The 21,321-nt window shown below is 37.3% G+C and overlaps 2 protein-coding genes across 3 annotated transcripts in view; one reads left to right on the plus strand and one right to left on the minus strand.

Moving 5' to 3' along the window:
* Positions 1 to 7,973, minus strand: part of sema3fa (sema domain, immunoglobulin domain (Ig), short basic domain, secreted, (semaphorin) 3Fa) — a 44,995-nt gene extending 37,022 nt beyond the window's left edge. For both annotated transcript variants that reach the window (XM_056253723.1, XM_056253722.1), the window contains exons 1-2: positions 7,711 to 7,973; positions 6,766 to 6,935 (exon numbers count right to left, since the gene is read on the minus strand). In XM_056253723.1, the coding sequence (XP_056109698.1) occupies positions 6,766 to 6,895 (130 nt within the window). In that variant the 5' untranslated portion in view covers positions 6,896 to 6,935; positions 7,711 to 7,973. The remainder of the gene's footprint in view (positions 1 to 6,765; positions 6,936 to 7,710) is intronic.
* Positions 1 to 21,321, plus strand: part of tnfrsf18 (tumor necrosis factor receptor superfamily, member 18) — a 343,660-nt gene that overhangs the window by 79,808 nt on the left and 242,531 nt on the right. The gene's annotated exons all lie outside the window — the stretch shown is intronic.

Genomic DNA, 21,321 nt, shown 5'->3' on the forward strand with positions numbered 1-21,321 from the left:
CATAAGTGGTACTTTGATACATAACATGGTTCTGAATGATTACCATGGTACTTCAAATAATACCAAGATACAAAAATCCATGATAGTAACAAGGTACTTTGTAGTATTTTTGTCAGTGACAGACAGAGAAGAGAAAGTAAGAGAGGAGAGGGGGTGTAGGAGTGCAGGGTCTCTATATTTAGCCCTGCTGCTGTCACCTCCACTCTCCTCTCACTGTGACAGTTTAGATCCAGCGCCGCAGCACAAGATGCTGGGATGCACCGCCACCTTGACAAAAACCACACTGAGACAGCGTCTGCTGCACCCTGGCATCACAAACAAATGTGTTTGGTCTAAAATAAGAAACCAAAATGTAGCATAATCAGGATATTCAGAAGAAAAAAAATTATACGCAAGACTTAGACACCATAATTCAGTTAATGCAGCACACCCCCGGCAATAACAAAAACAACAAAGAACAGAGAACAAAGAACAGGCCTCCCTTTCTGAGCCCACGCCTGTCTGAGTCCCATGCACCCTTTTCTAAGTGATTCTTATGAAACTGAAACTCAATGTAGGGTCAAGAGGTTAAGTTTATTACTCTGCCAAGAGCTCCATTAGAGAAAGCCTCATGGGAACAGCTCAGAATAATGCATTTTTGATGAATCCCATCGCTTTTGGTTTTTAATACCGTTCTGATACATCGCTGCGGTTTCGCTTATAAAGTGAGAGCTTGACTGAGCCTGCACGTTTCAGCTAAAAATGGAAAACCTCAGTGTTACCTGCAGACAAACACATTTTTTAGGTTGATCGGGAGAAAACTGATACAAAACATAGATGAGAAAGACTGAGGGTCGCGCCAAAAGTAAAGATGGATGAACACAGCTCACACAATCCTTTCCAAATACTTTCCCATCAACGCCACAGGTGAGCTGGATGCAGAAGTAATGATAGTAACTGAATGGCACTACAGTCTCAATGCAGCTGTTAGTTAGTGTCTCTCTAGTGCGGGTTTGAGAGAGACAGTGTCTCACCTTCTGTCTGAGCAGTTCTCCTAGGCATATCTTGGCAGGTTGAAGGAGGTTCATCTTTCAGAGAGACAGTGATTGCTCCAGGGCTCTCTCTCTCTCTCACACACACGCACACATCTATATGCTTTCTCATTCTCTCTGTATCTGTGTGCATTGTCAGAGGGAAGCACTTACTGAAGTCTCTAGTGTCGCAATTGACCTAGTTAGAACCCAGGTAAAGACAACATGATGGATAAACCTAATCATGTCATGAGAGGAAAGTATTGAATGTAGAATAAATGTTATAGTATTAAGGTTATATTTATTAGAAAGATCTTTCTTTATTTCTTTACCAGGTGTTTTAATACGTCTCTTTTGTCCACTTTCAACCACTTCAGTCCTCCTGATTTCTTCGAGGAGAGGGTCTACGGGCAGATAAATTTATGGGGTTTTTTTTTCCAGATCTTTTCATCTAATGGACAAAATAAGCTCACGCAATTTACATGTGAACAGTAACACGATCGGAGAAGATAGAAAAAAAAACATCACCTTTGGTTTCTGCTCTGATAGCTTTAAGACCAAGCCGAATGCAGTGAGTGTATGTTAGAAATCAGGAATGGTGAGAACATTGTGCTTGGTATGTTTTTCATCTTCAAACCAAACTTGGGTCTCCAGCCAACAAAGTTTAAATCCCGTCTGGCTACCGTGCTTCCCATAATGTTAACGCATTAGGTCAGTAGGCGGAGAGTTCACATGACAACATGAGCATTTACACAACGAAAGCAATCCGGTCAAATGCGTTTGAGACTACCTAGAAGTGGTCGAAAGTTGACAAGCTCAAAAAGCTTTGGACCCAGTTAACAAAAACCTTATTAAGAGTTGTCCACTTGTGATCAGATCGACCAAAATACATCTTAATACCCGGTGCAAACAGGGCCTTTCTTACTAATGCTCATTTAAAGTTCATCTTGAAAAATAATCTTTTTAAAGTAATATTAAATAAATCCCAAAATGAATATTCAGTTTTCATATTGTAGCCTACATTATAAACGTTGTGATGCCCAAATTCACTTTCTGAGTTTCTGCATTCAAAATCCTGCATTTAAAAAGACTGATTTGAGTGTTTAGTGTTATTTTTTTATTTAGTCAGAATTAAGTAGATTTTAGTAGGTTTATCCAATATATTTGAAAATAAAAAAATGATTGCGACTTTTTATCTCACAATTCCGACTTTTATTCTGAGATATAAAGAAAAAAAGTCAGAATCTTGAGATAAAAAGTCGCAATTATCTTTGCTTTATTCCATGGCGGAAACAAGCTTTTTATAATCGAATCAGCCATTACATGAAAAACAAAACTGTGCACCCCAATTTTTACTTTTCTTTCTTGTTCCCTATAATGCTGCAATTGAAGACAGATCATTCCTTGTCCTTTTCTCTGATTGTCTTCATTAGCCTTTTTTTCTTGAGTATATTTTGGCAACACTTAAGGCCATTCTCATTTACATAAAAAACTACCAAATGAGAATTGTTAAAAGGGAATTGAGAACATGTTCTACAACATTTAAAGATAAGCCACTAAACATCACCATCAGCCGCACAATACAATATGTTCTGAACTAGAGAAGAGAAAGCCAGTGAATTCAAAAATGTGATGAGATGTTAATTGAAACACGTTCCAAAAAAGCAAAATAATCTTGGAAGCTGTAACGGACAATGTTTCCAGTAGCCGTTTTTGAGATAATATTCTCACTGCATTAATGGTCTAATTGGGTGTTTGGATATATTTGTATAGCATTTTCTTTTTCCAGTTTTTTCAGGCACGGCCAATTATGCATCCAGGTGTTTCTCAGATATAATGAAATGAACAGCAAGAACAGAGTTAAATGCTTTTAAATAGAGCTGCGGATTAGCATTACAAGCATTTATAGCAAGAATTTGTTCACTTTTCCCACACAGCGAGGACGGATCACCCTGACAATGACCTGCTTCTGTTTTTTTGGGGTCACAACCTCAGCCTCTGGCACCCTCAAATAGGCTGTTATTAGGGCTTGTTTGAAGATAAAAAAAGCCTCCAGAACAGACAAACGCACACACACATATATTGTTCCCAGGTCAAAGAATATTTTTAAACCTCTAGATAATTTTCAACATGCTCAACAAGCTGCTGGAAGCAGGTGCCGGAGCTTGAGCATATCACTTTTTGGGTATTTGCAAGAACTGGTAAGTCTATCAGCAAATATTGTATAAGAAGAAATACAGATTGGTCATGTTTGATCTACTATAGTTCATCACCAACTGCATGATAAAACCATGATATTTTATGACACTTCAAAACATAAAGCAACTAAGCGAGCTCCCAGGAAGGTAGGTACGTCAGAGATAAATATATCTTTGATGTTATTCTGCCAGTACATTCAGTGACATAGCTGAAACTCACACACATACAGTAGACTCATCCAAACATGCATGGCTTTAATATTTACCTATAAATACAAATAAAACATTAATTTGTCATTTTCAAAAATCTAAAATCTAAACAACACAGATTGACCTCTCTGATGAGTCTCTAAAATGGACGAAACTCACAGTTTGCGCTGATACTATATATTTTAACTTAAAAAAAACAATCTTATTTTTTTTATATTATTGCTTTCTTACTAGACCAGAAGCCCTGAAGTGTGACATCATATCCACATCATAAAAAAGCACATTTCTGGGTCATGGATCCATGTGCGGTGGATAGGGTTTATTAGCACTTTGCATTAAATGATAACTCCTAAAGCTCTCAAACAAAGAGCTTTTCCAGTCTCCCATTAGAAAACCACACAGACTATCATCTACAGCAGATGGACTGTTTTAGTGTTTTTAAAGAACGCTACCCAGGTGTTAACTTGAACAGCAAAGGAAAATGAAGCACACTACTTTAAATGCCTTGTATAATTGCGATAATTTATAGACTGCCATCAGCCCCACATTGTAGCTGATGCACCTTGAGATACTTACTTTAAAATGTTTTCTGTCTGAGAACATTTGTCTAAATTGAGTAATAAGCACTCTGCCCCTCAGAGAATTTACTAATGGAATTTAAATTAAAACAATGTGCACAAACAACACCCGTGGCATCATTTTCAAACACACATGCACACTCACAAAATACCAATTCACACACAGCATTCCTTCTTGAATCATCCCTGGGCTCTCCTAACCACTGTAAAGTGATATAAGATGCATAAACATGCCCATAAATCCACTGTCATGTCCAAAAACTAGGAGTTATGTGAGGGCGCATATGCAAAGAAATGAACTTAGGCTGTCATGTGACTCTTCGTAAGTCCTCTGGGATACCTTTTAGCATGTAAATCCCAAGCTTGCAGAGATACATGGGAAAGAGGGGATTTAAAAAGAAGTGTGTGCATGTGAAAGAAAAGGGCAAACGTAATATATCATAGTTACTCCCATAAAACAGGGAAAAGATGAGAAGAGCCATAGAAAAGAGTCTCAACTTGTAATAAGTCATGTCTGCAGAGCCCGAGACCTCGAACTTCACAGATGATTGGGCTTCCAGGGACGTTTCTGTGGTCTGGACTGTCTGTAATGCGTAAGGCCACAAGAAGACACCAGTATCTGCTCTCTGAACTCCCCGACATTGCTAACAGCAGCCAAGTCCTCCCTCAGAGCCGAAAACTGACTCTGTCTGGCAGAGTTCCCTGCCCTCCCTCCCTACATGCTCATACTGGAGAATAAGAATAAGAAAGAAGGGGATCTCAGTGAACCGCAGTAAATGTGTGTGCGTGGGTGCATTCATGTGTGTGCTCAAGCTTGCGTTTATGTATGAGGGACGGACTTGTGAATTATACCTGAATCCCCCAAGGGAGGATTGCATAAATGGTATTAATTTATTTCTTTAAGCAGTTTTCCTTAAACCGGACTTCTAGCTAAATTGAATCATCATGCTCCATGCACGAAATTAAATATTCTTTACCAATACTACTGTATATCAAACACTTTAGTATTCATTCAACATATAACAACACAGGGTTGTGCAAAATTCAGAACTGAAGAATTTATTTTCTTTTAATTCATGAGATCACATTTAAACTCAATTGTAAACAACTCACGAGTAGAAGAATTGGAATCTGATTTAGAATGACAGGAAAATCAGCCATTCAATCAATATATCAATCTAACTATTGTATAGTATCTATCTATCTTTCCATCCACCCTGTTGCACCCTGTTTAGTTTGTTTCAAGAATGAAATGGAATTTAAAAGCCATTTTCATTGCAAGCATGAATGGCGCAGAACCCTGTTACAACAGCGAACAGATGATGACCTCATTGCTCAAATAGTCACATTTAAGCAACTGAGAGGGATATAAAACAGGATGTTTTGTGTGTCTCAAAGAGTGCAGGCACAGAGACAGGCAATTACGAAAGCCTGGATTTTGGTTAGCCATCATAATGATTTTCTAATGACACATCCCAAGTACAAAACCAAAACAAGATCCCACTAAGCTTGAAGCTGTTTGTGGGAGAGAACAGAATGTTTAGTGAGTATAAGTCCTGAACAAATGTAGCCGTCTTCACAAGACGTTCAGGGGGTGAACATGATCCAAGTGTTTGGTCAAAGCTTTTGGACAGGGGAGTAGAAGTAGCCAGAACTAAAAACTATAATCCATCCAAAGGTCCTCCACTACGTCTTACATAAAGCAGACTAGATCTTTAATTTCATCTTTAGTTCCACTGTGTTTTGATAATCTCCAGAACACTCATTGATCTTATTTTTTTCATATTGTAAGTTGGAATATCCTATCCTGTGCTAGCATGTAGTATGTCTCCAGTGTATATTTTGGCAGTCAAGAGTGGTCAGTGTCAATGTTGACTGACAGAAGTACACTAAGATTAGGCATAAAGGTCCTGGGAAACCAACAACACCAATATCATATACAGTATCAGTATTCCATTTTGGAGGAAAGACTGTAAACATATAGTTTAAGCTTAAAAGCAAATAATACCTTTCAATTGCGATTCCTGACCATACAATTACAATAAAACTGAACTATTATAAGAAATCATTGATGTGTAGTCCTGGAAAATGGGCTGCTACCAAGAACATGGATATTCAGAAAAAAAAAAAAATCAGTTCAGAGAATCCCATGGGAAATACTGTTTCAGAACTAAAACCTAATTGCATTGCTTAGCCAACCAAGAGCCGTGCACAAACCCAACATGAAATCCAATTCCACCAGCAAGGGTTAAACTCACAGTTGTGCAAATTCTGAATTTAGGTCCTTTCTGGTAGACATGCTCAATCCCAAAGAGTGTTGGAAAAACCAATTAAAGAAACACAATAACGGGCAACAGAAAGTAAAATTAGTTCAGCCAGCAGACTGTGAAAACTCCTTGAATTAGAAAGGTGAAACAGACATGTAACCTAAGAAGGGAAGTAGCTTGCTCAGCACAAAACTGAAGAGATTCCCACAAAGCACAATTAAAAAACCTTATTGGCTACGACAATAGAATAGAAGCACATTAAAAATGCACTGAAAGTTAACATTATGAGACTCGGGTTTCCTGGAAACACTGAGGACAAAAATAATAACGCATATTTCCCATGCAATCTATATCATATCAATTGCAGTTGTTTGTTTATGTATTTATTTCTATATTGATTTGAACAGGAAAGCAGTGGATGCCATCTCCAGCAGGGGCTGTAAGCATCCACAGAGCAACAGTGTGAGACAGTCAGAGCAAAGACAACAGAAATGCATCTTACCTTTGAAGGACAGGAAGACTCGTGGAACAGAGGCGGGCGGCAGGGAAGACAAAGGGCTGCTGTGGACCGAGACAGCTGAGAACACAGAGACCAGAAGGGTCCCCAGCACCAAAGTCCCGACTCCCTGCATGATCACTTTATCCAAAGACCCACAAGAGATTTATTCGGTCCTGCATGAGAGTTGAGGGAGTAAGGGGGTGAGGATCGACATTAGACAAGATATAAATGAGCTGTAAGAATTCCTCATATATTCATGATTTCAATTTTACATCTCTCCTTATTCAATGGTAGCAAATGGAAATTGTTAATAGAGATAAGTTTGAGGGATTTTTATTCCCATATATTTACACGTTTCTACTCAATTGGTTATTGGTTCCTTAACATTGAGTCTACGGATAAATGGTAAGATATTATTTCAAATTCTTTATGGAAACCTTTCACTTTCTAATAATTGACTTATTAAATATTCATAATGCACGTAATGGTTTTTATTGTTGTAGTAACGGTATAATGAGAACTGTGTCAAAAAGCAGTAAAAGATTAAGAATAATTAATAAATATGTTTAATTACTTTAAATAAATAATCAGTGAAGTATTGGTCTTACAGCGGCTGATCTCTGTCACAACTAAAGCTTTTTTCATTCATTCCAAACAAATCAAATAGATCCATCAGCATATGACTTGCAAATGAACTTCAACGATCAATAGCATTGTCATTTCCATTTTTAGAAAAACATGTCTCAATAAACCTTTCAAAATATTTTTCCATCAGATTTCAGTAGCGTGTAATGGACTGATCCTCTTAAAAATAATGTAGCCTATACAAAAAATATTTGGATAACAACTGTGCTGCTGATCTTCAGTACAAACAAGTATGATGTATGTGACGTGAAGCATAAAATACATGTTTATCTTAAAATAAACTGAAATTAACGCAGAACTCACCTACAAAACGTCCGTCAAAAACGACCCTGTGTGTCCAACTGTACAAACCATTTACAATCCAGCGCAAAGAAAACGTACAGAAACAAAAAACAATGCGTCCAGTCAAAAGTAACTGCATACACGTGTCCACAAAGTAGTTGCTCCTTTAAACTAATTTATGATACTGATTCCGTGTCAGTTCAAATGAAGTGCACGTATCCCCTCTCGACCGGAGTTTTTAAACCCGTCTCGTGTATTTTTGTCCACGCAGCACCACCAGCAGCAGCAGCGCGCGCTTCAGGTCCACTGACTGTCTGCTGCTGAAGTAGTCTGGCAGGTGGATGGAGCGCTGCTACTCCCCCTGGGCGGAGACTTACCTTAAAAGTAACACCCATTTATGTTTTGAACGCAATTAGGCAATGCAAATACATGCGGCGAAACCAAAACAAAATCATGAGACATGTTAGTAATGGGGGTGCTACGCTTATCTTCACTAAAACCCATGTAAACATGCGAACGACTCGCGCTCTCTATATCACCCTGGCGACGCCCACGCGCTACATGCGTTCAAAACAGTAGCAGTTATTTGGAAATAAAAGACAACACTTTCATTGCATTGTTCTGAAAAGAAAGGAAGCAATGTGTATAGAATTAGACTAATAATATCTATATTTATTAAAAACTTTGATACAACGCACCTCTTATGGAAAACGCACCTTTTCTGCTATAGTGTGATGATCAAAAAAATATTTTTACTGAATCCTGATGGAGAAACAAACTAAATTACAAAAGAAGATTGTTTCACCTTCAGCATGGAGCATATGGGCCCTAAATACACCTGTACTGTATAGCATGCAAAAAGCAATATAGGCCTAAGTCAAATGAGTAGGCTATTCATGAAACAGTACCTGATCCTGAAGTGTGCAACAGTGGATACTTTGCCATCCCATCACGCCACACAAACTGAGGAGTTGTCAGCCATTCACAAAACTGAAAACTAAAACAAATGAAAGAAAACTCTGTGCCAGATAAGTATTTTAAAATGTAAGTGCTACAGAGAAATTTGTTCCTCATGGTTAAATTGCACTTTTTAAATTGTACAACAGTTAAATAAATGATTTTCACGGTTGTTGGTACGTCAAAAACCATCCAGGTCAAAGAGCAATGTCAATTGGTGGATGCAGTATGCTGCCATGTTAATGTATACGTTATAGGTTTCCTTTAAACTTTAATTGAAAGAAACATTGATGTTATTAATACCTTTTACAAAAATATAAATCATAAGTCATCTGTTGCATAATACAGGTCCTTCCAAAAAAATTAGCATATTGTGATAAAGTTCATTATTTTCCATAATGTAATGATAAAAATTAAACTTTCATATATTTTAGATTCATTGCACACCAACTGAAATATTTCAGGTCTTTTATTGTTTTAATACTGATGATTTTGGCATACAGCTCATGAAAACCCAAAATTCCTGTCTCAAAAAATTAGCATATTTCATCCGACCAATAAAAGAAGTGTTTTTAATCCAAAAAAAAAAGTCAACCTTCAAATAATTATGTTCAGTTATGCACTCAAGTCAATACTTGGTCGGGAATCCTTTTGCAGAAATGACTGCTTCAATGCGGCATGGCATGGAGGCAATCAGCCTGTGGCACTGCTGAGGTGTTATGGAGGCCCTGGATGCTTCGATAGCGGCCTTAAGCTCATCCAGAGTGTTGGGTCTTGCGTCTCTCAACTTTCTCTTCACAATATCCCACAGATTCTCTATGGGGATCAGGTCAGGAGAGTTGGCAGGTCAATTGAGCACAGTAATACCATGGTCAGTAAACCATTTACCAGTGGTTTTGGCACTGTGAGCAGGTGCCAGGTCGTGCTGAAAAATGAAATCTTCATCTCCATAAAGCTTTTCAGCAGATGGAAGCATGAAGTGCTCCAAAATCTCCTGATAGCTAGCTGCATTGACCCTGCCCTTGATAAAACACAGTGCACCATCACCAGCAGCTGACATGGCACCCCAGACCATCACTGACTGTGGGTACTTGACACTGGACTTCAGGCATTTTGGCATTTCCTTCTCCCAAGTCTTCCTCCAGACTCTGGCACCTTGATTTCCGAATGACATGCAAAACTGAGCAACAGTCCAGTGCTGCTTCTCTGTACCCCAGGTCAGACGCTTCTTCCGCTGTTTCTGGTTCAAAAGTGGCTTGACCTGGGGAATGCGGCACCTGTAGCCCATTTCTTGCACACGCCTGTGCACGGTGGCTCTGGATGTTTCTACTCCAGACTCAGTCCACTGCTTCCGCAGGTCCCCCAAGGTCTGGAATCGGTCCTTCTCCACAATCTTCCTCAGGGTCCGGTCACCTCTTCTCGTTGTGCAGCGTTTTTTGCCACACTTTTTCCTTCCCACAGACTTCCCACTGAGGTGCCTTGATACAGCATTCTGGGAACAGCCTATTTGTTCAGAAATTTCTTTCTGTCTTACCCTCTTGCTTGAGGGTGTCAATGATGGCCTTCTGGACAGCAGTCAGGTTGGCAGTCTTACCCATGATTGCGGTTTTGAGTAATGAAACAGGCTGGGAGTTTTTAAAAGCCTCAGGAATCTTTTGCAGGTGTTTAGAGTTAATTAGTTGATTCAGATGATTAGGTTAATAGCTCGTTTAGAGACCTTTTTCATGATATGCTAATTTTTTGAGACAGGAATTTTGGGTTTTCATGAGCTGTATGCCAAAATCATCAGTATTAAAACAATAAAAGACCTGAAATATTTCAGTTGGTGTGCAATGAATCTAAAATATATGAAAGTTTCATTTTTATCATTACATTATAAAATAATTATCACAATATGCTAAATTTTTGAGAAGGACCTGTATATAGGTTCAGAGATTCTCATTAGCAACATAAATCTGCAACATTTTAAGCATAAGCATTTCGTTGATAACCTCATGGATCAAGCAAATTTTACAGTGCATGACAGACAGTGTTTGTTGCTATTCAGTGCTGTAAAAGAGTCGAGGGCTCAATCCACGATAGCTTTCTCTGTTTTGCTGAGAATCAGTAAATGCAATGATTAAATTCCACAAAGTATGAAATCTGCCCTAAGGAGACAGAAGTATAGTGAGAATGGCATGTTAGAGCAGAACACATAAGGATTACTAGATTTGTTGAGACTTTTATATAAAAATGGCAGTGGAGAATGATGATTGTTGTAAATTTGTTGTAAAGGCAAAGTATAACCATAGGGTCATAGTTCAATGTGGACTTGCATGCTTGTGTCTCAGTATTTGTGCAAAAAAAAGCGCAACCTGATGTTGCACCAAGTTTGCGCTAAACAGCCATTGACCACAGAAATGCCAGCAAGGGCTATTCATCACATAAATGGCTGAATTGCGAAACATACATCCAAACCACAACATTTAAACCTTTAATTAAGAATGCTCACTGACGGATTTGTGAATTACATTTATTTATTTTCTTTTATGGTTTTAGTGCTTTAGTGTTTTAGTGTGTGTGTGGTTCAGGTATTCCCTACGTTAGGATAGTAAAGATAGTTAGCATGGAAATGCCATACATTTTTGTGGGGACATTTTTTTGTCCCCATGAGGAAAACAGGTTATAAATCATCCTAAATTTTGTTTTTTTGTAAATTTAGAAATGCAGAAAGTTTTCTGTGAGGGTTGTGTTTAAGGGGCAGCGAAAATGACTTGTGAAGTGTGAAAATCATTAAGTGGAAAGCTTGTGTGTCTGTGTTTGTGTATGTGTCAGTGTGAGTTAACCGGAAAGTGAGAATGAGACCAATTTATAGTGGAAAGGGCAGTCAGTGTTGCAATGATCTGACCCAATATAGCAATTTATATGCAGTCTGTCTTTATTGGTGTTTTGAGTGGCATAGTTTATTAAAAGCAACATTTGTCTCTATAACAGCACTTATTCTGGTTACACTTGATCCGGCCTCCAAATGGGGCAAGTATGAAAAAAATATGTCATTACCTTTATTAGATTAAATGCAACATTCCATGCAATGTTTTGATAAGCAAAATAATAAGAAAAAAGCCAAAAAAATGAGAGCTTATTATGATATTAAATATAAACTGCTAACAATGTAATATTACATTGTTAGCAGTTTATTTTTAATATCATAATAAGCTCTCATTTTTTTGGCTTTTTTATGGGCTGGATGGCAGATCAGTCACATAGTGTTCTTTTTGTGATGATAACTGATGAATCTCTGCAAGATTTCTCTTTGAAACTGGAATGTGTGTGCAAGCTCTCTCTCTCTCTGTCTGTCTGATGAGGCCAGGGAAGAAGCACAGATGAAGATAGACAGATATTGAGATATCATCCTTTCAACACCTGACTGTCTTCTAGCAAAGCATCATAAATCAATGCAAGCGAGTGTTTGTGCACTAAAGGAAACGATAGCCAAAATGGCTGGATTTTAAAAGCCTCAGCAATGCCGACCAAATGTAGCACACAACAATATCCTTGAATATGACAGAATTAAACAGAAATGATTAAGCAGAGTACTGTAAGTGAGAGTGTGTGAACTATAAGTGTCTGGTTGCAGTCAGCTCAAGCAGACAGATAACAGGTGTGATCCAGGACGACAATGACACAGAAACACGAAATGGCCTTGATTTTCACACACCAAGCCCAGGCAATTACCACTCGTAGCTCAGTAAAGCATCTCATTATCTCTGCATCAGCAGTCAGTCAAAGCACAGGCTCATGTGTGCGGGTATATTCCAATCTATTGCATAAGTTAGAAAGGACGTGGCGATACACACCGGATGAGTGGATCAAGTGTGATTTATGTGTTGTCTGTTCTGTAAAGTTTTAATTTAGTGCGATCAACCCAAACCCCAAATATCTGCACAGTATTCAAAACTGGCCACTTTGTCCATTCCATATCTATATGCAAATATTTCCATGTAATTTATAGATGCATGCCTGTAACCTTAACATACTGTATGGTTATCACTACCTTTTAATTATCTGAATGATTTTTGCAGTTCTTTTTTTACGCCTCAATCTCATTTCATTTATGATTATCATCATGATTGTACAACCAGATGCTGGGTAATTTAGATCAAATCAAAATGACATTCAAAACTAGGCAGATGTCTTGGGATTTGTATGGAGTGCGTTAGAATCAGATTTGACCGTATGGAATATTATTAGTGGGATCCATGGCCAATTCCGACATTATATTTGATAATAGTTAAAAACTTCTGGGGAAATGGATGGATCCTGTGAAGTGCATTATAGTAGAATGGAAAAACACTTATCACTTAAAATCAAGGAGAAGAGGTAGGCTATTGGAGGAAATGGCATAATTCCTTTGTAGTGACTTCAAAGATAGAGGTCAAGGGAAAGTAGTCTACAGAGTTGGGGATGTATTTACCCTATGACAAAGATAATCACTGGATCCAAATATGCCTACGTCCATACTATATAGACCTTATGCACCAGAGAAACAAGCGCGCAGCCATCTTTAGAATACTGTGTTTGAAGAGTAATTCGAAGAGTAATTAGCTGAAGTGGATTTACTTATTATAGAGTTAACTAAAGTTATCATGAGCATTGTAATGTTTGCAAATGTCATAACAAATATCAGACCAGGAAGATATTAAAATGAGCGGCTCATTCATAAAGCCGTAAGATCTTACTTTCATGCTGTGGAAATACAAACCGGAAGACACAACACAACGAGCGCAGCCCTGAAAAGGGGCGGGACTACATAAGGCCTATAGTAGGTGAAAAACAGTATGTGAGCTTAGTACTGTGTCAGAATTCACAGTATTCATAAAACAGTATGACCTACTATTTACGGCGAGATTCTGAAGTGCGCATCCACACCTTACTATCCCATGAGGGGGAGGGATTTGTGAATAGAAGTGAAGCGGCAAAACTGACGGTTCAGATCACATGGCGGTGCCAACTTCATTCATACTAAACCATTCATAGTATAGAACATATTTTTTTTTAACGATCCTGAAGTTTAAAAACAAATGCAGTACCTACTATACAGTATGTCATTTCAAACGCAGCTAATGACTGATGAAAAAAAACATTTATATTTAAAGAGGCCCTGTCAAAAAAATACATTATTTGTCACATATGTTACATTGTTGCAGCAATTCTCTACCCAATCTGTCAGTAACGACCTGGGGTGCATTTCCCAAAGCCAACTATGGTCGCAAATTCCATTGTTACCAACACAATAGTTGGCTAACGATGCTTAGTTTCGGTCTCTTTGAAGCCCCTCCTTCCGAAAAATCAAATGTGCGCTGATTGGTCTACAGCACCAGTGTGATTGGTTAACCGTTTCAATTGTGTTTCGGAAATGTGACGCCCCTTACCATAATAACCCATTTGTTTGCATATTGGGCATGAACTATTTAAATGAGGAATATTGTGACGTGTACGTTCCCTGGAAAAAGTCTACAAGACTACCAGAGGCATTTCAGGGAGTTCAGAAACAGTGCTTACTGATATAGAGAATAACTTCCTTTAGAGTGGACTTTGTGCTTTAAAAATGTGCAGACTATTTAGGAACATTACACACTAAACAATGTTGAAAATGTGAAAAAGCATAATAGGCCGTCTTTAAATTAAAATATTTTATTAAAAATAAAAAATAAAAATAATACACACACACAACCCTTACAACACTTTCTAAAGCTAACAGAGTTGATTCATGCATGTTCACAAAAAGACACACAGGTCAGATCAGCTCTGGTGCACGTAATGACTGATCATGTACTCACCCGTCAGTCACGGCACAGGAGCTGCTACCTTTTACCTTTGGCTTTGAGATAAGACATTAAAAATGCACAGCCTCCACCACTACTCTCAGGACTCCAGCCTACTGTTCATTAGCATTTAAATGAGAAAGAGATAGCCGTGTTTGCCTGCAAGTCATATTATATTATACATATTATACAGCAAAGAGCGGAGAGACTTCTTTCTACACCTCTTCTGAATCTATCCCTCCAAATAACTATAGAACCTGCTGCTTTTATCCCCGGGTGCTGACAAAAGACTGCTTGATTCTAAACTAATTAGCCGTTGTGTTTTGAGGACAATTTAGAATACCGGTATAGTTCAGCAACATGGTTTCCAAAGAAGTTCACTGAACATCAATACTGGCTATTTAATTTACATTTGCATATTCATGAGAACATGTTTGTACTAGAAATTTACATTTTAACCAGTTAGTTTTGAATGCTTGTTCAATTGTTCATGCTATTGTAAACTGATTTTATTTAAATGAACACAAGCATGTTTTGTTGTATTTACAAATTGTCAAAAATTATTTAAAAAATCAACATTATTTTATTGGCAATCAACAGCATTACCACCGAAAAATTCAGTTCTTACCAAAAAAAGACCATGCTTGTTGACCAGTATTTTTGTTGGTTAACAGCACCAAACCAGCAATAACCATCATAAATCCAGTCTTTTTAGCAGGCTAGCATTATCGAATCTGCTGTGAGTTATGGAAAGACAGGCTGCTTCGCCTGAAAGATCAATCTGTCAATCTTTGGAACAAGTAGCTTAAAAGATGATAGCCTGCTTGTGCTTGATCTTTTCCAGATCCTGAACTAATGCAACCAATATAATGTGGTTTCAAGGGAAAGAGAGAGAAAGTTTAACTAAAGGCTTACGCATGTTTCCGATTTGTCACCTCAGAAAAGCAGTCACATTTTAATAATGTTTTGTCTGTGGTTTTCATGCTGGCTTTTGATTTTTTTTTTAAGTGACCAACTATCTCTTTTACAGTAAATACAGTAACAACAGACTGAGTGTCACTGGATTTCCCTTGTTCCCAGGGCTGAAACTAAGCTTCACTGCAGTGGTCACATATGGATCTAATCATGGCTGTTACAAACTGAGGTGTCCCACGAATAACAACAATGGTTTCATTTTCAAATGGCCCCCCGTCTGAAAGAGCCTCTTTCCTCACAACCCGTGGCCAGCAGGGTTGTGTAACCATCATCCTGTCAGAGTTGGCTGAATAAAACCCACCTCAAACTCCTACTTGCCGCCCCAGAAAACCACAGACTTACTAAACTATTTGGACGACTAGCCCGGTGAACGCTGCGGAGACATGCTCCAAATCTGAACTATGTACTGAATATACAAAATCCAATGCTCTAGTGACCAAGGAAATGGGCTGAAGACATGAAGGATTCTACTGAAGTGGAGGTGATGGTTTCAGAACAAGAAAAACATGGTTGTGTGAGTCTTTTTAGGGCATGGAAAAGAATGATCCAAGAACCGGACTTACAAGATCTAATTCACTTGGGATTAGATGAATACGATGAGAAATGCAGGAGGAAAAAGCAGGAACTACTGATGTGGGTCACCGAAGACTTGAGATCCATTATTGAAGTCTGCTGGATACAAAAGAGTACAATCTTGTCTTCGTATGAACTGTCTATGTAGGCTACAACAACCTTCCCATTTAAAGGAATGGATCCCACAGAAATTATAACTCTGTCATGTTTTTATTTGCTTTCATGTCATATGACTTTGTTTCTCTCATGTAACACAAAATGAGCAATTTCAAGAAATATTTCTGATTACGGTATTATCAATGATGAGATCTTTTTTTGTGCCAATCACAATTTTTGTGGCAATCATGACACATTTTGTAATTTTTCAAAATTAATTTATGAATAGGCTGTTTAATGACTCATCAGTGCAGTAGTCTATGGTCAGAGATGCTGACATTTGCACAGTTGCCCTGATTTAGGGCAGCGAGAGCGACTAAAGCCCTGAATCACTGAGCTACATCTGAACATGTTTAAATCCCCCTGAATTAATGACAGTTAATCCTTCATGTTGTGGACTTAAGGATAAGCATGTCATAAATGCCATAAAAGCTCAGAATAACGTAGGTTTTCATGCAATTTTCTTTGCACTCTTTTGACCAATTGATCCAATTTGTGCGTTTAAAGATGGGGGCCTTTTTCTCTTTTCTTTTCTTCAGCAATTTTACTCCTTACCTCTATCTGTGTATCTCTATCTTTTCCCATTTGCACCTCGCTTTGGATAAAAGCATATGCTAAATGAATAAATGTTTTCAGAGGTCACATAAAAAACAAATACACAATATTTAAAGACAAAAAGCACAACATATTTTCTCATGCCCCTCTTGGTTCTTCATTGCATGTTCGAGTATAATCAAAGAAGCATGAAGTTGTTAAAATGTCAACAGCATGTCATTTAGTACAAGAGTAACATTCAAAAGTAAAAGTCATACGTCACAGCTTTTAGAGTGACTTAAGAAGCATCTAAATCCCTGAAAGATTACATAACTCCATGATATAAGATGATGTACAACACAACAAATGTGAGTAGATAAGAATGGAGGTAGTGTTATATGGCATTTAATGTGATAACCAGCACAATACCTTCACACATCTGCTCTAGGAATTTCCAATAGGATGTATGTTTTCAAGAGACATGCTATATCTTACCCAGATGTCAGTGCGCAGTATGAGGTATCTGGTGCATGTGCAAGCTCACTGTGGTTCGGATTAAACGCCAAAAAACACAACATGTGGCTCTGATCTTACAGTGATGTCACAGCTGCCCTTTTATTAATCCTTGAGGAATGTTTGTGATTGGTTGCAGTGTGCTCTACATCATTACCCTCCTTAAGTAACAAAACCCAAGCCTGGATTTCCACAGCTATGGATCTATATAAACATCACTGCAGAGCCTGTCAAAGAAACATATATTGATAGCAGCCATTTTTCTTGTTTAAAAGCCAAATAACACTTGGTTGTTTCCCTTAAAGTTTAAATCTGCTGAACTGCCTTGATCCGGCTTACTTTGAATAAGAAGCTGCTTTACCATTTCCCCTCAAATGTTACATTTAAAAGAAAAAACCTCTTAGATATAATAATATTTAGTGTTATTAGTCATTTGAGTGCTCAATTTTTAAGCACCACTTACAAATATTCAATTCAACGTCGATTAAAAAGTTACCATAATTTATAGCCTCTGAAACAATTTATAGTAGAATTGACATAATTAGAAACTGTATGTACGCTCTTAAAAAGGGTTCCAAAGAGGTGTTTTTGCAGCAATCCCATTGAAGAACAATTTTTTGGTTCCCCAAAAAACCTTTCGGTGAGCAGTTCTTAAAAGAACCATTGGTTACACTTTATTTTAAGGGGTTATTGTTACAGTGTAATTAGATATTGAAGTACTGAGTAATATTAAGCAACTACATGTACTTACTATAGGGTTAGGGTTTGGTTGAAGGTTAGTTGCATGTACTTATGTAGTAATAACAGTAAGTTACATATAACAAGGACACTAAAATAAAGTGTTACCGAACCATTTTTTTTTTCTCAATGTAAAGAACCTTTTCTCACTATAAAGAACCTTTTGTTCAATGGAAAGGTCGCATTAATGTTAAAGGTTCTTCATGGAACAATCAATGCAAATAAAGAACTTTATTTTTAATAGTGTATTGTAAAAGTATTCTTGAGTTATTTTAAAAAGTACTGAAAAGTAAGTTTGCAGGTTTACAACAATTTAAACGATCAAACGCACCTTTTTGAGAAAACGAAAACAATGGAAGCCATCAGAATGTTTTTTTTAAACATAATATGATACTAAAACAATCTAATAAAATATGAAGCATGTTTATCTTTCCCCAGAGAACGCACCCTCCAATTAAATGTGTAACCTCTGCATAGCATGCATATTGTATGTGTGTCCTTTTCACAAGGTATATTATAATATGATCTTCAAAAAAGCTAATTCAGCAGGAACAAAATTATTCGAATGGTTAACCTGGAGACCTTTTTCCAAAATGAGTCAATTAAAACCTCCATATCCTGAGCAACATTTCTGCTGCATGAGCTGAAAAGTTCAAGCACTGTAACCTCATGTGACCTCTTGCTCATTACTCTCACCGGTATATGCAGGGGAACGCTTGGTAGCAATGCCACTGCATCATAAATATTTAGTTATAATGATCAGTTCTAATTTTAACTGAGTTTGCATCTTAAATTAAATTCATCCACTAGCACAGAGAGAGTCATAAGACAGTGTTTGCATAAAGCACAGGTAAGACGCGGTGAGAAAGCACTCTCAACTTGACTTGCTAATTTTCAATCAGACAAATAAGGTACTAATGAGACACGGCATTTTACACTGATGAGCATTTGACTGATGAGGTGACATTATAAACACACACAATTAATCATTGTTCATAAATCCTGCCCACTAATATAACAATTCATAGTCAATGTTTAAAACATACAAACATACCATTCAAAAGTTTGGGGTCAGAAATATTTTTTTAAAGTACAAAGAAATTCATCAAATGTGACAGGTATGCCGTTGCTAAAAATTCTATTTATAAAAGCTGTTTTTTTTTTAACATCAAAGAATGCTGAAAAAATATTAAGCGACCATTTTCAATATTGCTATCAATAGTGAACATCAATCTGCTTAGAATGATTTCTGAAGGATGATGTGAAACTGAGACTGAGTAATGATGCTGAAAATTCAGCCTTGCATTACAGGAATGAATTGAAATATATTAAAATAGAAAAATAAATTAATCTTTAATAATATAACTGTATTCATAATATTACTTAATTTTATTGTATTTTTGCTCAAATAAATGCTGCCTCGGTGAACGTAAGAGATGCAAAAACATTAAAAAAAATTGACCAATCCCAAACTTTTGAATGGTAGTGTGTATAATATATATATATACAGAATATCCTTTTGTGCTCAATGGAAAAAATTCAGTCAAACAGGTTTAAAATGACATGGGTGAAGTATCTCTTTAAAGACGACTGTGTATGACTGAATACATGCATATGGTCTTTATTTGTGATAACCATCATGGTATGGAGCTCATTACAATAGGTGTGCAGGTCAGGCTTTGATAGACCGCGAGATGTCAATCACAAATTAAAATCTTGAGAAACTGGGTAAACCATCCACCTCCCACATGCAGGTCAAACCATATAAGATGGAATTTGTTTTTCTTTGATCAAAAATGGTTTTCTTATAACACCAAAACCTCAACCAAGAGTTCAGTTCAAGTCCTGTGCGGTAACACTGACAAAGTTCTCTCAAAGAAGCAAGTGCTCTGCAGTATTTTACAAATAGAACTTTAATTTACACCTTTAATTTGGCATTAGCTGATGCGTGAGGTGCATTTCTCGCTTCACACGTTCTCAATGTTCATGCTTGTCTTACCTTCTTACTCACCTTCAAACACTCACTGAATTGGAATGTTAGCTTGATATTGTAGCAACAAAACTAAAATTTAAAGGGATATTTCAGCCAAAAATGACAATTCTGTCATCATTTATTCACCCTCACGAGATTCCAAAGCAGTATGTCCTTTCTTTCTTCTGTGGAACATAAAATAATATTTTGAGAAACGTCTTTTTTCCCCATACAATGGAAGTCAATGGGCCACAAATGTTGTTTGGCATACACAACATTCTTCAAAATAACCGTTTTGTGTTCTGCAGAAGAAATAAAGTCATACAGGTTTAAAACAATGTGAGGGTGAGTAATTGATGGCAGAATTTTCATTTTTGGATAAACTATCCATTTACATTTTAGTTTTGTTGCTACAATATCAAGCTAACACTCAAATTCAGAGACAGAGATAGAGAGAAAGAGAGAGAAGTGAGTGTTTGAAGGTGAATGGGAAGGTGAGACAAGCATGAACATTGAGAACGTCTGAAGCGAGAAAAAATGCACCTCACGCATCAGCTAAAGTTCTGAAAGTAGAATACTGCCAAATTTATTCTAATTTTAGCGTTTAGTCTATCTTATTGGGAAAAAAATAAACAAACAAACACTAAAATATCTAAAATTATATAATAATAGTCCTGGAGTGCATGAGATGGATGCAATTGGAGTTTTTAAAAACTTTATTAAAAAAATAATTACCTCAGGTTTCAAAAAGAATCTTGAGGATGTGCCACCTATCACACATCTCCTTGTTGTGTCTTTAATAAAACAAATATTTCACTTTATTGTTGTCAGTTGTATTTATTAAATAAAAATATTTAAGAAATTTTATTATTTAGTTTAAAAATGAATCTTGAGGAGGTGCCACCTATGATCACATAATCATTTACATTTTACATTTACATTTAGTCATTTAGCAGACGCTTTAATCCGAAACGACTTACAACTGAGGACTAAACCAAGCGAGTCATCGTGAAGAGGCAAAAACAATGCAAGAAGTGCTCAAAATACAAAGTTCAGACATAGCTCGGAGTAGCATAAGCCAGGCAAGCGAGGATTTAGAGGAAAGGATTTTTATTTTTATTTTTTTATGTTAAGTGCTCCCGGAAGAGATGAGTTTTCAGTTGTCTTTTGAATGCTGTCAGGGATTCTGCATTCCGGATGAGGGTGGGCAGATCATTCCACCAGCATGGAACCGTGAATGAGAACGTTCTGGAGAGTGATTTTGTGCCCCGCTGTGATGGTACCACGAGCCGTCGCTCATTGACCGATCGTAGGCTTCTGGTAGGGATGTAGACTTGTAGTAGTGAGTGGAAGTAGGAGGGAGCTGATCCTGTGGTCAATCTGTAAGCAAGTGTCAAAACCTTGAACTTG

This window comes from Rhinichthys klamathensis, unplaced genomic scaffold, assembly GCF_029890125.1.
Source record: "Rhinichthys klamathensis goyatoka isolate OS25496 unplaced genomic scaffold, OSU_Roscu_1.1 h1tg000109l_1, whole genome shotgun sequence".
Classification (NCBI taxonomy): domain Eukaryota; kingdom Metazoa; phylum Chordata; class Actinopteri; order Cypriniformes; family Leuciscidae; genus Rhinichthys; species Rhinichthys klamathensis.